General features: G+C 38.5%; 1 protein-coding gene across 1 annotated transcript in view; it reads left to right on the top strand.

The window, feature by feature from the left end:
• LOC124801301 overlaps positions 1 to 14844 on the top strand; it is a 179533-nt gene that overhangs the window by 160889 nt on the left and 3800 nt on the right. The window contains exons 2-4 of the mRNA XM_047263062.1: positions 1250 to 1349; positions 6003 to 6101; positions 13058 to 13172. Of these exons, the coding sequence (XP_047119018.1) occupies positions 1250 to 1349; positions 6003 to 6101; positions 13058 to 13172 (314 nt within the window). The remainder of the gene's footprint in view (positions 1 to 1249; positions 1350 to 6002; positions 6102 to 13057; positions 13173 to 14844) is intronic.

Below are 14844 nucleotides of genomic sequence, written 5' to 3'. Positions count from 1 at the left end.
TTAGTATTTTAGCTCTAGAGCAGCGTGTTTGTGTTACGTGATGGGAATGACACGCGTTTCTCGTAGACATCTTTATTGCTAGTCACAATAATTACTAACTTATCTTTTATTGATTGGTGTATTCCCTATGGAGTCAGGACGGTGTTACACAAGACCATTAAAATAATTATAAAAACATGAATACGTAATGGCAGTTCGTAACAAGGTATCGGGGAAAAGTACGTATTGTTTTAGCTGGGGTTGGGGAAGTTAAGTATACCGGTAGTGTAAATACGATCAGTTTGCCCTAAAGTGGTCTTGCGATAATGCTCTAGTTGTTTGGTGTCCTCCAGAAAAAGATTAACGATTAACTATTAGATATTTGTGGACCGACAGACATCGCAGTGACAGAGTACGTTCCTAAGGCTTTTAATTTTCAGCTTTCTACTTTTGTTTTGTTTTCATACTTTTTACTGGATCGTTCTTTCTAGGTGGCAGCTGACTATTCCTTCCTTGGGCCAATACAGCATGATTTAGTACCGATACTGAATTCGGCGTTGAATCCAAAAACATTGGATTCATTCATCCGTGAAAGTGTAGTTAACCTGTTGTAACTGTATGGGTTCCGCTGGCTGCGTCAGCTTCATAAAGTCCTTCACTGTGTGTGTGTGTGTGTGTGTGTGTGTGTGTGTGTGTGTGTGTGTATGTGTGTCTTCGTAATAGGAAATACGTTAATAGTCGTTTTGGCTACGTTCTAGTAGCCCTCCCCAGCGAGTATACGCCCTGAGGAAGGCCGCACAGAATGGTCAAAACGTTATTTTTTATAATGAAGTGCCATTACGTACAAAATTATACTGATGAAATGAACAGATAACTTTCTCCAAGAACAGCACTGTGACACAGGTCTGCAGGAATGTAATTTATATATTTGTTTCCAAGCTCTCATTTCTAATTTAATATCTTCAGCTCAGGTTTTTCGTTTTTATATACTTACGCAAGTGTATATCACTTTTTGTACTCGTGACAGCAATGGCTATAGAGTTTCTACAAATAGTTTAGTAACTGGGTAGTACACGCATAGCACATTTAAGGGCATTGTCTGTTCGTAATAGCCTACTTCCTCACACTGAATTCAGTAGTACGAAATCTAGCGTCAAATCAACCTGTCAATAAAACGGCGAAGCCAGATGCCGAACATACTGATAGCGTTGGGCGTAGCTTTATGTGTATCGTAAATAAGATAAGTAGATGATAAACGTATGTTTTGCAGTTAGAGAGCGCCGACGGAGCCGTTCAAATTCCACTACAGGAAGGAGCAGGACGCCTTCCAGCGTATCCAGTGGTCGCACCACCCCATCCCCAGGTCCCAGGTTGGTTGAAACCAAAGTTGGAAATTATTACAGTCGTACTGAACTAAGTGTGCACATCTCTACTGTAGCAAAAATGACCATTATACATGTCCATAACTATCCTAATGGTTCTGTCCCATTAATGCAAAATGCCGTTAGGTCTAGACCAACAAAGATTCTTCAAAATTTTGACACTGCCAGTGGGTTTTTATGTCTAAAGATATCTAAAACTACAAATTACTTGCTCAGCAATAAAAACTTTTAAAACACTTACTAAATGCGCAAACATAAGTTATCATTTATCCAGAGCCAGATCAAGAATGTTTTTCCACACAGGCAACTTATTAATATTAATTATAAACAGACTGTGTACACATATTGCACCTGGGACCCCCTGGCACCAATTTTAACATGGCGCCACAATAAGCCTTCACTAAGTGTACTATGTCTTGTACAGACATCACATAGTTGTGTAACCTCTGGTACCTCTACAAGCTTGACATCCCCAACAGCGACTTGTCACCTGGCCCTGCATTTATCAGCCACCTGATATCCAATGCTGGATGAAGCCTGCCTCCCAACTTCTCTCATGATAATCAGCCTTATTCATTCAAGTTGCTCCTTCATATTTTCTCATGTAATCTACTCATCTTGCATTAAGTTGTCACCATGGTCTTCTTGTATCTCATGAAATCCAGCAAAGAATAACTTTGTCCATGTAATCTTATTTATAATGAGTCCCACTTCCCTTCATTTTATTTTTGATAGTCATAATCAAATCTTTTGCAGCAGTCTTTATCCTCAGTCATTTGTTCTCCTTTCTCCCTTGGTAATTTCCATTGTGCATTTCATCATTTGTCACTTATCTACCCCTACTTTTTGAATGGATTTCACACTCATAGTGCATTTCCCACTGTCATAAACTGTCATAATGGTGATACACTCCCCCCCCCCCCCCCCACCCTCTCTCTCTCTCTCTCTCTCTCTCTCTCTCTCTCTCTCTCTCTCTCTCTCTCTCTCTCTCTGACAATTGGGAGCATAATTCTGAAAACTGTTATATTTGCCAGAAAAGTTCAAGGACATTCTGTTTACACTTCTGTTTGTTTCTTTTGCAGAGCATTCAGGCATTGCCTTCAACTGTCCCAAATACAAAATCCTACCTGGTTGTACGGTGTCATTTTGCAGTTTTGTAGTTTGTACTTTGTGTGTTAATTGTGCATTATAACAATATTATGGCAGTTTTTAGATCTATTTGCAGACATTCAGTAATCATTTCTTCCTTTCATTGTGTAAGTTCATCCACACAAGGGTCAAGAGCACTAAATTATTGGGAGGGGGGTGGGGGGAGAGGAGGGGCAGACAACTCAGTAGATATGGTATACATCACAAGGTGGCCTACAGTATAGATTCTGTATTTACTCATTGTTGTCAATGGAAGCAATGGCTCAGCTTCTCACATATTGTTAATGACAATGCAAATCATTGAATTAGCTATTACAATGAAATTGTGGAATATTTTGAAATGCCAATAGTCTTAAGTTCTTTCCAGATATAAAACCTTCATTCATGCCAAATTTTGGCTCAGTCATTTGAGTGAAACAGTAACTAAGATCTCTAAATATTTATCACCAACTTAAGAAATTGAAAATGATCTGCCAGAAAACACAATGTATTTCATAGTTTTAAGTACAGACCTAGGCTTTTAAAACATGGAAAATATTGGAAACTTATTACTTTGCCAGAATATCTTCCAAAACTTCACACTACACTGCATAATTCTCTTCTACTGAGTAATGTAGACAAATCCCCAATGTATCAACTGCTAGTTTATTATAAACCTTTTTGTGCTGAAGAACCAAGAAGGAACATGTATAGAACATAACAGGCTATATGCTATATTTAGATCAGTTTAAAAAATGAATTGATAAATTTCTATAAACTGTGTTCTACTACATTGTAGTGAAATTGAATACATGGTATAATAAATATTTACTTACCATCATTCCTTTGCCTTTTAAAAAGACAATATTCAAGAACTGGCTTGAACACTCTTCACAGTAATTTCTCTTGGCATATGCACTGACTATAACTTTATTACTATACTGACACAGGACTGTCAGTGATTGTCACATGGCATTTGATTGTTAGACATCTAAGCAGATTTGTGCTTATCTACCCCTCTCCACCACTCATAGTTGCCAACATAATTATTAAAACTTGGACTATTTTCTTTAGTTAATAATCTAAGGGGATTTGATTTACTACGGCATTAGTAAATCCTGCAAACCCTTAAGTCTTACTGCATAAGAGCTTTTAGTATGTGCAAGCTTAACCATAAGCTTGGATATATTTGTTCAATGGTATCTTTTTCAACAAATACTCAAAAGGTTGAAAGTGCTTCACACATGCTGCCCCCCTTTGCAGTGATGCCCATGGTCTATATCACAGGTAAAAAAGACGTTGACACTAGGGAACCAAAGACAGTTCAAATATGTTGCAGGAACAAGTATTCTTTCTTCATTTTTCAGGTTAAATCTACAGCAGCTAGCAATAGTTTTTGTGATACGAGATCTCCTTGTCCTACACTTAAAGTTCTGACTTTCCCAGTGTCTTGATCAAGACTAATGACAGCTGTAACATTGGTATATTAATGTAAGTTGAACCGAAGCCTTACTTCTCAAATGCTGTTACCAAAAGTTTTGTTAAAATAGTCATCTGCTTTTTGAATAAAAATCTCTTAGTGTACATGCCGCATCAATTCAGGATAAAACTCCAAGCTTTTGACCACTACCTCCATGGTCGTCATCAGGGCTAAAACTGACAGTATGTTAGCATTTACACTGAGAGATTTTTATTCTAGTCAACTGCTTCACCAAAATCTGTTAATTTCAGAGTAATTGTTATTTTAAACTCAATGATTTCCTCTAAAATTGCATTCACACCTGCTTGTGTGTGTGAAATTGCACCAATAGTCTTCCACAATAAATAAATGTAGCAAAACTAGATGAACTGTTTTATAGATACATAAAAAAAGGTTATTGCTGTGACAGCTACCTTAAAGGATACTTTTTCAACAATCTCTGTAAACTAAAGTACTTCCATAGGGTGAAACAGTTTATTTATGTAACTATAATGAAGTACTGTAGTGTACAGAGCTACTACAGTTTAATATAAAAAAATTTGACATTACTTACTGGTATGTGTGAGGTGGGGGAGTGGGGCAGATTAGTGTCAGACTGAAATTCTGAAGTTTAGGGTTCAATCCTTGGTTGTTTGTATGATTGTAGATTTGCCTTGTTCAGGAATGTGTCATAAAATTGGAACACATGGCACTAAAATAGCTACCAACTCTGTCACCCGCCATGGCTTCACCATACTGACATATTGCATACTAGTGTCACATGGTCTGTACATGATGTAAGAGAAATAAAAAGGAAACGACTATGAGGACAGAAACCAGATAATTTTGATTACTATAAAGATCTATATGCTGAAATGTCAGACATCACAGCACCAAACATTTGCACTAGAATATACTGATTTCATTAAAACTTGACTTTGATTGCTGATTTGATATTTACCAAGCCATATTTTACTTATTTTCCCCGAAAACTTCTAGAAAATTTGTAATCTGAGGACAGTATAATAATAAACAGACTCAACTGTGATGCATATTTTGTTTCCTGTAGCTTGACTTTTTGTTTTGGAAAATATCAGAAAAGACAATAGTGACAAATGAATAAATGTAAGAAAAATAGAATTTGGTGTATTGTATCATGATTGCCAAGACACATTATGCATTGTCATTAGTCAGAGATTAGAGTGAATGATAGGGCCTAGTCAGAGTGCAGTTATAGCTTAGTATTACAGAGGAGAAAATTTCTACAGTAGACAAAGGTCCCAAAAGTAGTACTGAAGGCTAAATGTAATATTGGACTTGTCATTAGGATGTGACTGAAGAATGAAGTGACAGATATTAAGAAAGCATGTCACTGTGCAGGGCATGAAGAAAGGAAAACTGTTATTGATAGTAGAAACACTTTGTTTTTGTAACAGTAAATATGGCACTACTTGAAGCTGTTTAATGAACGAATAGTCAAGCCTGTGTAAAAAAAAAGTGCAAAGTGATAAATCATTGCTGGCAGAACTACTCCAGTATCCAGTTTCCCATCATTCTGATCAAATATTATATGGAAGATTGTTGAGGCAGGTAATCACTTACATTAAAGTTGTTAGCACCTCACATGAGTGAGAAATATTGCAGTAAAAAGGAAGGACGGGTGATAGACTTGATGAATGTGGTAGGAGATGAAATGAAGCCATTGTAAGGAAAATTGGCAAAAACCATCTATGTAAGACAGGTCTAAATTTAACATTCAGATCAATGTTTTAGTAACTATAATAAATGCAACAACTCACCAAACAGTATAGTTTTTGAGATGTCAAAAAACATATAACAAGACTGAAAACTTTGCTAGCTTGTAGGTGAGTCCTACATCTTCAACAATCACTGTACTAAGAGTTCAGTTATCCTGGGATGAAAAGATCTGGTTTCCTGAGGAACCACTTAATGAAGATCCAGCTAAAAACTTACTAATTCCATGAAAACATTGCACTTTAAATATAGTACAAACTTAGAAAGTGTTTCCTCTAAATTTTGACACTTTCTTTCAGCTTGCTCTCACCACTTAATGGAAGAACCATGTCTGATGATTCCCTTTCCCAGACTAGGATCAACAGTCCACCAAGATTGATGAGTCGGGTCCCACGAAAGTAAGTATTAATTTCTTATCTGTTACGAATATTGAACCTGAGCTGTTTAAAATAGTGGATGGTTTATACTGAAACTGTGTCCTATTAGCTAGTTTCTGAGCTGATGCAGGCTCATTGTCAGGTTGTGATTGTTTTATTGGCACTTTACACTATATACCAAGTTGTTGGGATCTTTAAGCTAGTGAAAATAGGTTGGAATTCTACAGAAAAATCAACTATTTCCATCAGTCCCAAGATACCAACAACTAGCTGCATTTGATACAAACTACAAAGTGCTAATAGAGACCAACCATGGCTCAGAGGTATTCTCTTTAATTATCAAGCAAAATGTCCTAGGTCTTATGTTCAGTCCAATCACTGCCTAGATTCTGAATAAAAATATTATAATGGTAGACAAAAAAATGAGATGTCTTCATTACGCAAATGGAATTGTCAAACAGGACAGGAGTGGACAGAGGGTGGGGGTAATAATGTTTTTAGATCCTCCTACAATGAATTTCACAGCAAGAAGTGCAGTTGATGAGTAATGGAGATACCTAAAAGGGTACTCGTATAAACTGGATAGAGAAAGAAACCCCATACAGCAGAGGAAATACTTTGATAGACATGATATTTAAAAAAATTCTGGGAAATAAAGGAATATGTCCTTTAGGACTGAACTTAATAGTAAGTGCAAGATAGTTAAATTGAATTGGCTGATGGAAAATTGTAGAGAAACTGAAAGAGAAGTGGCTGTCAGAAATACAGATTCAGCATAATGGGAAGAGATTGTCAGTGAAATCAAAAGCAAGGGAATCAATGTTAGAGTGCAAATGAAATGTATTCAAATACGGAGGAGAGCATGGAGAGGCAGGAGCAGCACACTAAGGGCCTCCAGCAGGGTGAGGAACTGTCTATTGATGTGACAGAAAGTGAAGTGTGTATCAATTTGGAAGATGTAGTATGGGATCTGGTATTAGTCAGTTTCATAGAACTTTGGATCACTTGCTTTCAAACAAGTGAGGAGAAAAACAAAATATTCCTGCAGCACCCAAATGACTACTTTCACTCATAGAATCTGAGATTAGATTAGACTTAGTTTTCATTCCACAGACCCAAAAATGAGATGATTCTTGAAGTTGTGGAACAAGTCAGAAAATATAACATAAACATAAAACATTTGGATATAATACTCACTTCCCTGATTGTTTTTGGGAGATTGTCAAAATATGTGAGTACATTACAGTAAACTGGAACTCCTAATATTTACCAGATACATACCATCAAACTTTCAGAAGACTATTTTCTGTCTAATCCAGAAGATAACAAATGCAGATAAGTTAGAACATTCTGCAATCAGCTTAAGAGATCACACATCAGAGATGCAGATACAAATGATATGCAGCAAAATGAAAAAAAAGATATATTGTGTGCTCGGTTACAATAAGTTTGTTTGTAGGAAAGGTAAATGCACTAGACAGTTTTGACATTGCACTTGATAACGGAAGCAAGATTTACGAAAAATCCGGACACTTCCATAAAATCTGCCAACCTTGATAAAGTGTTTGGAAACGTACAGTGGTGCAATGTTTTTGAAATCCAAAAGTATAGACAGATATGGGCAGTATACAATATGTGAAAGAACAGGAGCAGCAGAAATGAGGTTAGTGCCAGGCTTACCACTAAAACTGGAGGCCATGTCGTAGTTAAAATGAATTAATTCTGCTACCTTGGCCACAAAATAACATGGCAGATGAAGCAAGAATGATACAAGCAGCACACTAGCACAGAGAAATAAGGCATTTCTTGCTAAAAGAAGTCCTTAATTTGAGGAACAAACATTCTGAAAATGTACATCTGGAGCACAGTATTGTGTAAAAATGGGCTGTAGACTTTGGGGAAAATTGGAAATGATGTGCTGCACAAATGATGTGGTACACAGCTCCTGTGCCCTGTGGGGTGAACCAAGTGGCCTTCTCTTCCATAGAGCTGCTGTTACTGATTCGAATGTAGTGACATCATGACAAATCATCTTTGCCCGTGTCAAGCTTAGTGTGTCCATGTTAATTCAAAGCATTGTAATCCTCGTTCATGACGTTTTTGGATTCTTCATATCTCTCTCCTTCTGCTCAATGGACAAGTTGGTGGTCTTGCCCCCAACTGTCATGTTCGAAAAGACTGCAAGCACAGAGGACGTGTATGGGATCTGCCACAAGATAGGACTTTTGCAACCGTTTGTGGTGGTCAGCAAGCCATGGACTGGTCATTTGGAGGGCCCAGTGGTTTTCCCTGGACTCAGAGGCTGTACCAGCTGCCCAGCTGCTGTCGTCGGTAGTGGATGGGTGACCAGTTGAGTTTCACATTCACAGGGGAGTGGCACCCAGCCTAATCAACTTACATACTGCCTCCTGGGCTTCACTGAATTGTTATGGCCACTCCATCAAGTTGTCTTATGGTAAACAGTGTATTCCTTTGGTGGGGCAGTTATCCATCTTTGCACGTTACAAGGATGTGCAATGGCAGTTACATTGTTAGTGATAAATTCACCATTGGCTCACAATATTTTTAGGTTAGATGCTTTTCCTGTTTGTGGCATCTATATAGCTCATAAAGTACATTCAGTGTCTGTCTGGTCCCCTTCCAAGATTTGGACTCTTTTACTATGGCTGTACAACCATACAGGCTTTGGTCAGGCAGGCAGTTTTGAGGCACCCATCTCCATTAAGCTGTCTGCAATACCTACATTTTGCTGTCTCTCATCCCATTCCCTTCACCTTGTGTGATAAGGTAGAGTTGCAGCATTAACAAGACCGCAGAACTTTTTCACTTATTTTTGTCAGTGGGCTCCCCCTTTGGTGGTCATCCAGAAGTCAGACAGCACTGTGCACCTTTACAGCAATTTTAAACAGATGATCAGTGTGCAGTGTGTTGCAGACAGGTATCCCATTCAGTGACCAGTCTTGTTGAAGTTGTAAGGGGTCCAGTATTTCTCATGCAGTCACTTCTTGGTGTTTTAGTGCTTAATCACCTCCCTTTTGGGATCTTGTCCCTGCCTGGAATTTATCAACAATATTAACAGCATTTGATTGAGGACATTCCTCATGGCATGAACTGCCTCATTGACATCTGGGTCATGGGCTCCATGTGAGAGTAGTATTTGTAGAATCAGCAGGCAGTTTTCCAGTGCCTGCTGGAGAAAGGCTTTCATCGCAAATCAGAAAAGCGTAAATTCCCCCCCCCCCCCCCCACCCTCCCCGAAGTGTGCACTTTCTGCCCATAGGGATGAGCATATAGAAGCCATTGTCGTCCTGATGGCATACAGGAATGTGAAGGAGCTAGAGTCCATATCAGACATTTCGTATTAAGGTAAGTTCATTCCCCCAGCTACATGCATCTGCCATCCTCTTAACTGGATTTGGCAAAAGTGTATCAAATTTGCCTGGTCTCCAGACTGTTGATGGGCTTTTCAGTCCTTAACCAGTATTTGTGCTCTGCTCCCTGTCTGGCTTCTTTCATGCTGGGGGAATGTTTAACCTTAGCCATCAACATGTTCCAATATGACAGTGGTTCAGTCCTGTCACATCATGACCTGGATGGCACCAAGCAGCCCACTACTTATGCATCAAAAACACTTTCAACAGTGCAACAGAATTATTCACAGTGGAAAAGGAGGCACATGCTGTCATTTTGGGAATTAAAAATCACATTTTCTTGTACTATGCAAAGTTCCTGTTGATCAGACAAGAAGCCACTGGTTTCCTTATTCAGCCCTTATTCCAAACTGCCAGGTAGGACTGCCTACCAACTACAGAGATGGGCATGTGCATCACACTGGGGTATGACACACATGAAGGCTATGGTCAATCATGATATTGAAAACTGTATTCAGACATAGGGCCTCAGCATAAAACCAGACTGTGCTGCCATGTCGGTTTTCCCCTCAACCAATCCTGAACACCCTTAGGACAGTGTTCACATAGACTTTATGGGCCTCTTTTTGGGAAACATGGTTGTTGCTTGTTAGTGAATGGTCAAATTCCCAGTATGTGGCAAGCAATCTTCTGCATTGATGGCAATTGTTTGTGTGCTGTCAGTCAGTCTTGCAATTGAGGGCTCCCACTGGACCCTTGAAGACTTTTGCATCCACAATGGTATCCAGCATTTGACTACTGCTCCATTTCACTCAGCATCTAACTAGGAGGTGGAGCAATTTTTGCATAAGTTGGACTCAAATGAAGTAGTCTGTGTCTGCCTCATCCTGCAATGATGCCATATAAAGTTTTCTGGCTATGTACTAGGCAGTGCCAGTTAATGGTTGCAGTCCAGTGGATGATTGCATGGGTACCAACTGCAAAGTCTTCTGGATTGTTGCATCCTGAGTCACATGCCTCAAACCACAATGGTCAGCCACATTTTTCTCACAGGGCCACTGGGACCTGATCTTTCAGCTAGCAGCAGGGTTGGCTGTCAGGTGTAGTGGTGGGGAACAAAGGTACAGTTGTTTGTGGTGGATATGTCAAGAACTGCTGAGCTTTCATTCTAATCAGTTGCACACATAACCTGTTCAATCTTCGATGCTGCCATCTCCATCCTAGTAGGTGGACGGTGTTGATCATGGTGTTATGATGAGAGCCTCACAACTGTGGCAATGTGCTCACCTGCTGCTGCCCCCACTGTTCTCTCCATTGCCTTACCTTTGACTGGAGTATGGCACCCACAGGACTAGCTCCTGTGCCTCCCATTGTGAAACACATTTAATTTGAACTGGTGCCTTCTTTTCCTTGCTTACCAGTGGTGGAGTCCTTGTCCTACCCATGTCAGCAGATCAACTACTACATGAGCCTCCACAATCTGCCACCCTCCCAGTGGAGTAACATGCACTGATATCTACTTCACAGTAGATCCACTGCCAGGGAATCTCTCACCATCTCAAGTTTTGTGATGGTCACGGCACTAACTGGGCAACTTTCAGCCCTATGTGGCCTTTTCAGTTTGGAGAAATCTAGTATCCCTGCCAGTGGACATAAAGATGGGTGCAGGGGACTGGTGTGGAATAGTTGAGAATGCTGCCAGAACCAGTGACCCAGGTGTTTACCTGCTTCTGCTAATAGAACTAGCCAGGCAGTTCTAATGTTGATTTCAGTGCCTATGGATGAAGTCTTAGCCTTGTGCAGTGGGCTGATCAGTGTGCTGTGTTGTGAATTGCTTGCAGTGGTCATCTGTTGTTTTCCTTCATACTTGTTCTCTGTGTAGTGCTTGTACTATCTACTCCCCTGTAGATTTACTCACTTGTCAAGATTCATTCCTTCTTCCAGGGTTCAACTTCCCACTTTGTAGTTGATTCACCATTGGCTAGCATAGTAAAGGTTTTAAGTGACAATTCCAAGGTGTTGCCATTCCTGGGATGATACTAAACACTTCAGTTAATAATTTTCACAGGTATTAACTCAACATGTAGTTCCTCTATACCAGGTGTGGACAACATTTGGTGACCTGTGGTCATGTCTGACATACATACTTAAGCTCACGGGCTGCTTCATTATGTGACAAGACAGCAGCCCTCTTAGTGCATGAAGTCAAACTTCAATGTCTGTGATGTTAATCTTTATAGGGTAACACGCAGATATAAACTGCACCCCTTTCTTGACACAACACACCTACAATTTATGTTTAAAAACATATGTTTTTGAGAGTACATTCATTTTATGTTCTTATCTTCAGAAGTTTACATTTATTTATGCATCACGAACATTGTTTCTTCACTTGTGGTGCTTCCCAGTAGTTGCCTTAAAAACTTCTGTTGCAAAATTCTGCAATGCCTCACTCTCTCTCCCAGTTTCTTCCATGGGCCAGATTGAAAACATTGGGGGGGGGGGGGGGGGGGGGTGGTCGTCAGATCCAGCCTGCAAACTGGCGATTGCCCACCAGTGCTCTGTGCCATGGAGGGTTGAGTTTTCAATTTCTTCGTAACAAGAATGTTCTTCTTGTTCTGTTCTACAGCATTTGCTCTGAAATAACATTTGCATGTTTTAAAAGATGAATTAAGTCACAAATGTGTTCTCGTCCTTTTAATGGGCTTTTTATACATACATACATACATTCATACATAGTTGCACAGACTGACTGTAATGAATAACATAACGTAAAAGCATAGCTTATTTTTGTAGATTGTCATTTTGAAGTATCAGGCCTTGTGCCATAAATTGCAGTACAAAGCTCCCTAATTGTCAAAATACAGGTGAACATTACCATGGACTCACTTCTGTAATTTCAAAACTAGAAGCGCTAGAAGATATAAAAGTTTAATGCAGGAAGTAAGTGTAAATTTCATTAAATGTCAGATGATAAAATTTCATTTTGTGCCAAAATTCAGTCAATGAAAACAGTAAAATTACTGGATCACAAGATGAAAGTGAGAGGATTCACAGATTTTACCTACATAAGATCTGTCAATATTTTTAGCGATAACTGTGCAACTTGAGTAATGCATTTAAAACTGGAACTTTGTGAAAACTTCCAAAATATTATGGACTTAAGATTAAATGAGTATTGGCCTTAAGATGACATATGATAAAAGGCTGAATGAAATGGAGGCAGAGTAAATTGTAAAATGTTTAGTGAGCACAAATTCTCATTTGCAGTATGAGCCTCTTCTTGTACCACTGATTAAAATTAATCTTTAACATGTGCGAGGTTCTTGCTAGTTAAACTACACAGAATACTAAAGAGTACTATATTATATTATGCTGTAAATCATTTGTGTAAGTTTTTAAGAAGATAATATTGTATATTACACACTGTAGTTAAGCTCTCCTCAACCACTGCTTGTATCTCACTTTCCCCGACAAGGAGTTTAATTACACATAATGTTCTAAATTTTATCCCTGCTGCAAAAAATTCAAAAATTTAAATATGTATACTGATTTTGTGGTGTACTGGTAGGTAAAAACAGATTTTCAACATTATACCTGTTTTAGGTACACTACAGTCTGCTGGCTGGAGCCTTGCAATGTTCCTGTCCATTATTCCAGTACAGTTTTAATAACTCTGGGTTCAACCAGGAAAAGGTACACTGAAGACATCAGATTTCAGGTAAGTTGTAAATTGGTCTTTTAGGCTTATTGATGCTGTTCCTTGTGGATGCCACTACAATCAATGTACAGCCTGAAACTCACTAGGTATTCAATTTTAAGAAAGTAAGATATTACACAATAGGATCAAAAACTAGATTTTACTACTAATTAGCAGTCATATTTTGGAAAACAAGCTTCATGAGTAATAAATAATGCCTCCTGACTCTGGCCTGTGGACAGTTAATATATTTCACATTTATTTTTCATGTGGTTTTTGAACATGTAAATAATACTATCAGTTATAAATGAAAACCATCCAAATTTATATTTTGCATTGGTTTTTATTTTGTTGTACAAAAAGTCAGAAACATTCCAGCTGTTAGCATAACTAAATCTCAAAAGTCAAGTCACCTGACACTGTTAACTTTAAAAACAGTATTTTTGAATGTAATGAAGTACAAAGTGTTGCCAGTTTCTGAAAAAGCATACATGTTCAGACTGCAACTGCTGTTGCTCTTAAATTACGAACTGCTCCATCTTGAAATACTGTTTGGACAAACTGTGTAATTATTCTTGCTGTGAACTACTTCACCTTTGCAACTCTAACAAAAATAGAAAGTTCTTCTGTTCAGTAACATTATATTGTGTCTCGAGTTAAAATACTGTAAAGCAGGTAACACTTCATTTACAATTCAAGAACATACATCAATCTCACATTGACCTTACATAATTTTCTGAACCATCTGACTGCTAAGCTTAGTCTCCCCTCTTTGTCACTTATGTTGTCATGGCAGTTGCTTTTCCATTAATCAGCTAGCTTTTCCCAGCTTGGTTGTAGCTTCATGAAGTAACTGCCATCTTAGTCCCACCTTGGACACACATGCTGTATTTCCAGACCAGTTTACATGCTCAAACAATAAAACTTCCAAACAGTTCACAATTGTAAACAAATTAACTAATAATACGTACTTTATCTGTGCCAGTCATTTGTTAGCCAAGTAGATGTTGGGTAACATGTCACTTTACCAAATGTGATATGTTACAGCACAAAATACACAAAAACAAATTGGCATAATTGTCTGAAGTTGAGTTTAACTGCAATTTTTAGAAATGAAGAGGTGGGGAAAATGGTTCTGCATTAAATGAAAAACCTTTGGACAAAATAGTTTGTACTTAGAGACAGAAGATATTCAGTTCTCATATGAAAACATTTGACATAAATAGCATGTCATACAAAGCAACATACCAATACTTTATTACAATGAAACAAAATATTATGTGTGAATTATAAAAAAATCTGCAGTGTCACTGTCCATCTGTGAACTGGACTGCTAGAACAGATCTTCATAAATCCTGTGGTATTGTAATCAAGGTTTAACATACCCTAACAGATTATTCAGCAGGACAGCCCCAGAAGAGTAAGGGATTGTACTGGGAAACCTGATGTTTTGATGCTGCTATGTTCTTTAAGGTTGATAGATTATCCATCAATAAACATGGCAGTTAAATCCCTAGGGTTGTAAATCATACTGAAATTCCATCTATTTTCTAGGCGAAAATTTAACTTTCTTGGACAGCAGAGGTATTTCAGTGGTTCAGTGACCAACCAACTTTTTGGGTCTTCCTGGCAGATTAAAACTGTGTGCCGGACCGAGACTCGAACTTGGGACCTTTGCCTTTCACGGACAAGT

The sequence above is a fragment of the Schistocerca piceifrons genome, chromosome 1, assembly GCF_021461385.2.
Source record: "Schistocerca piceifrons isolate TAMUIC-IGC-003096 chromosome 1, iqSchPice1.1, whole genome shotgun sequence".
NCBI classification, from domain to species: Eukaryota; Metazoa; Arthropoda; class Insecta; order Orthoptera; family Acrididae; genus Schistocerca; species Schistocerca piceifrons.
This window is presented reverse-complemented; position numbering and strand designations above follow the sequence as displayed.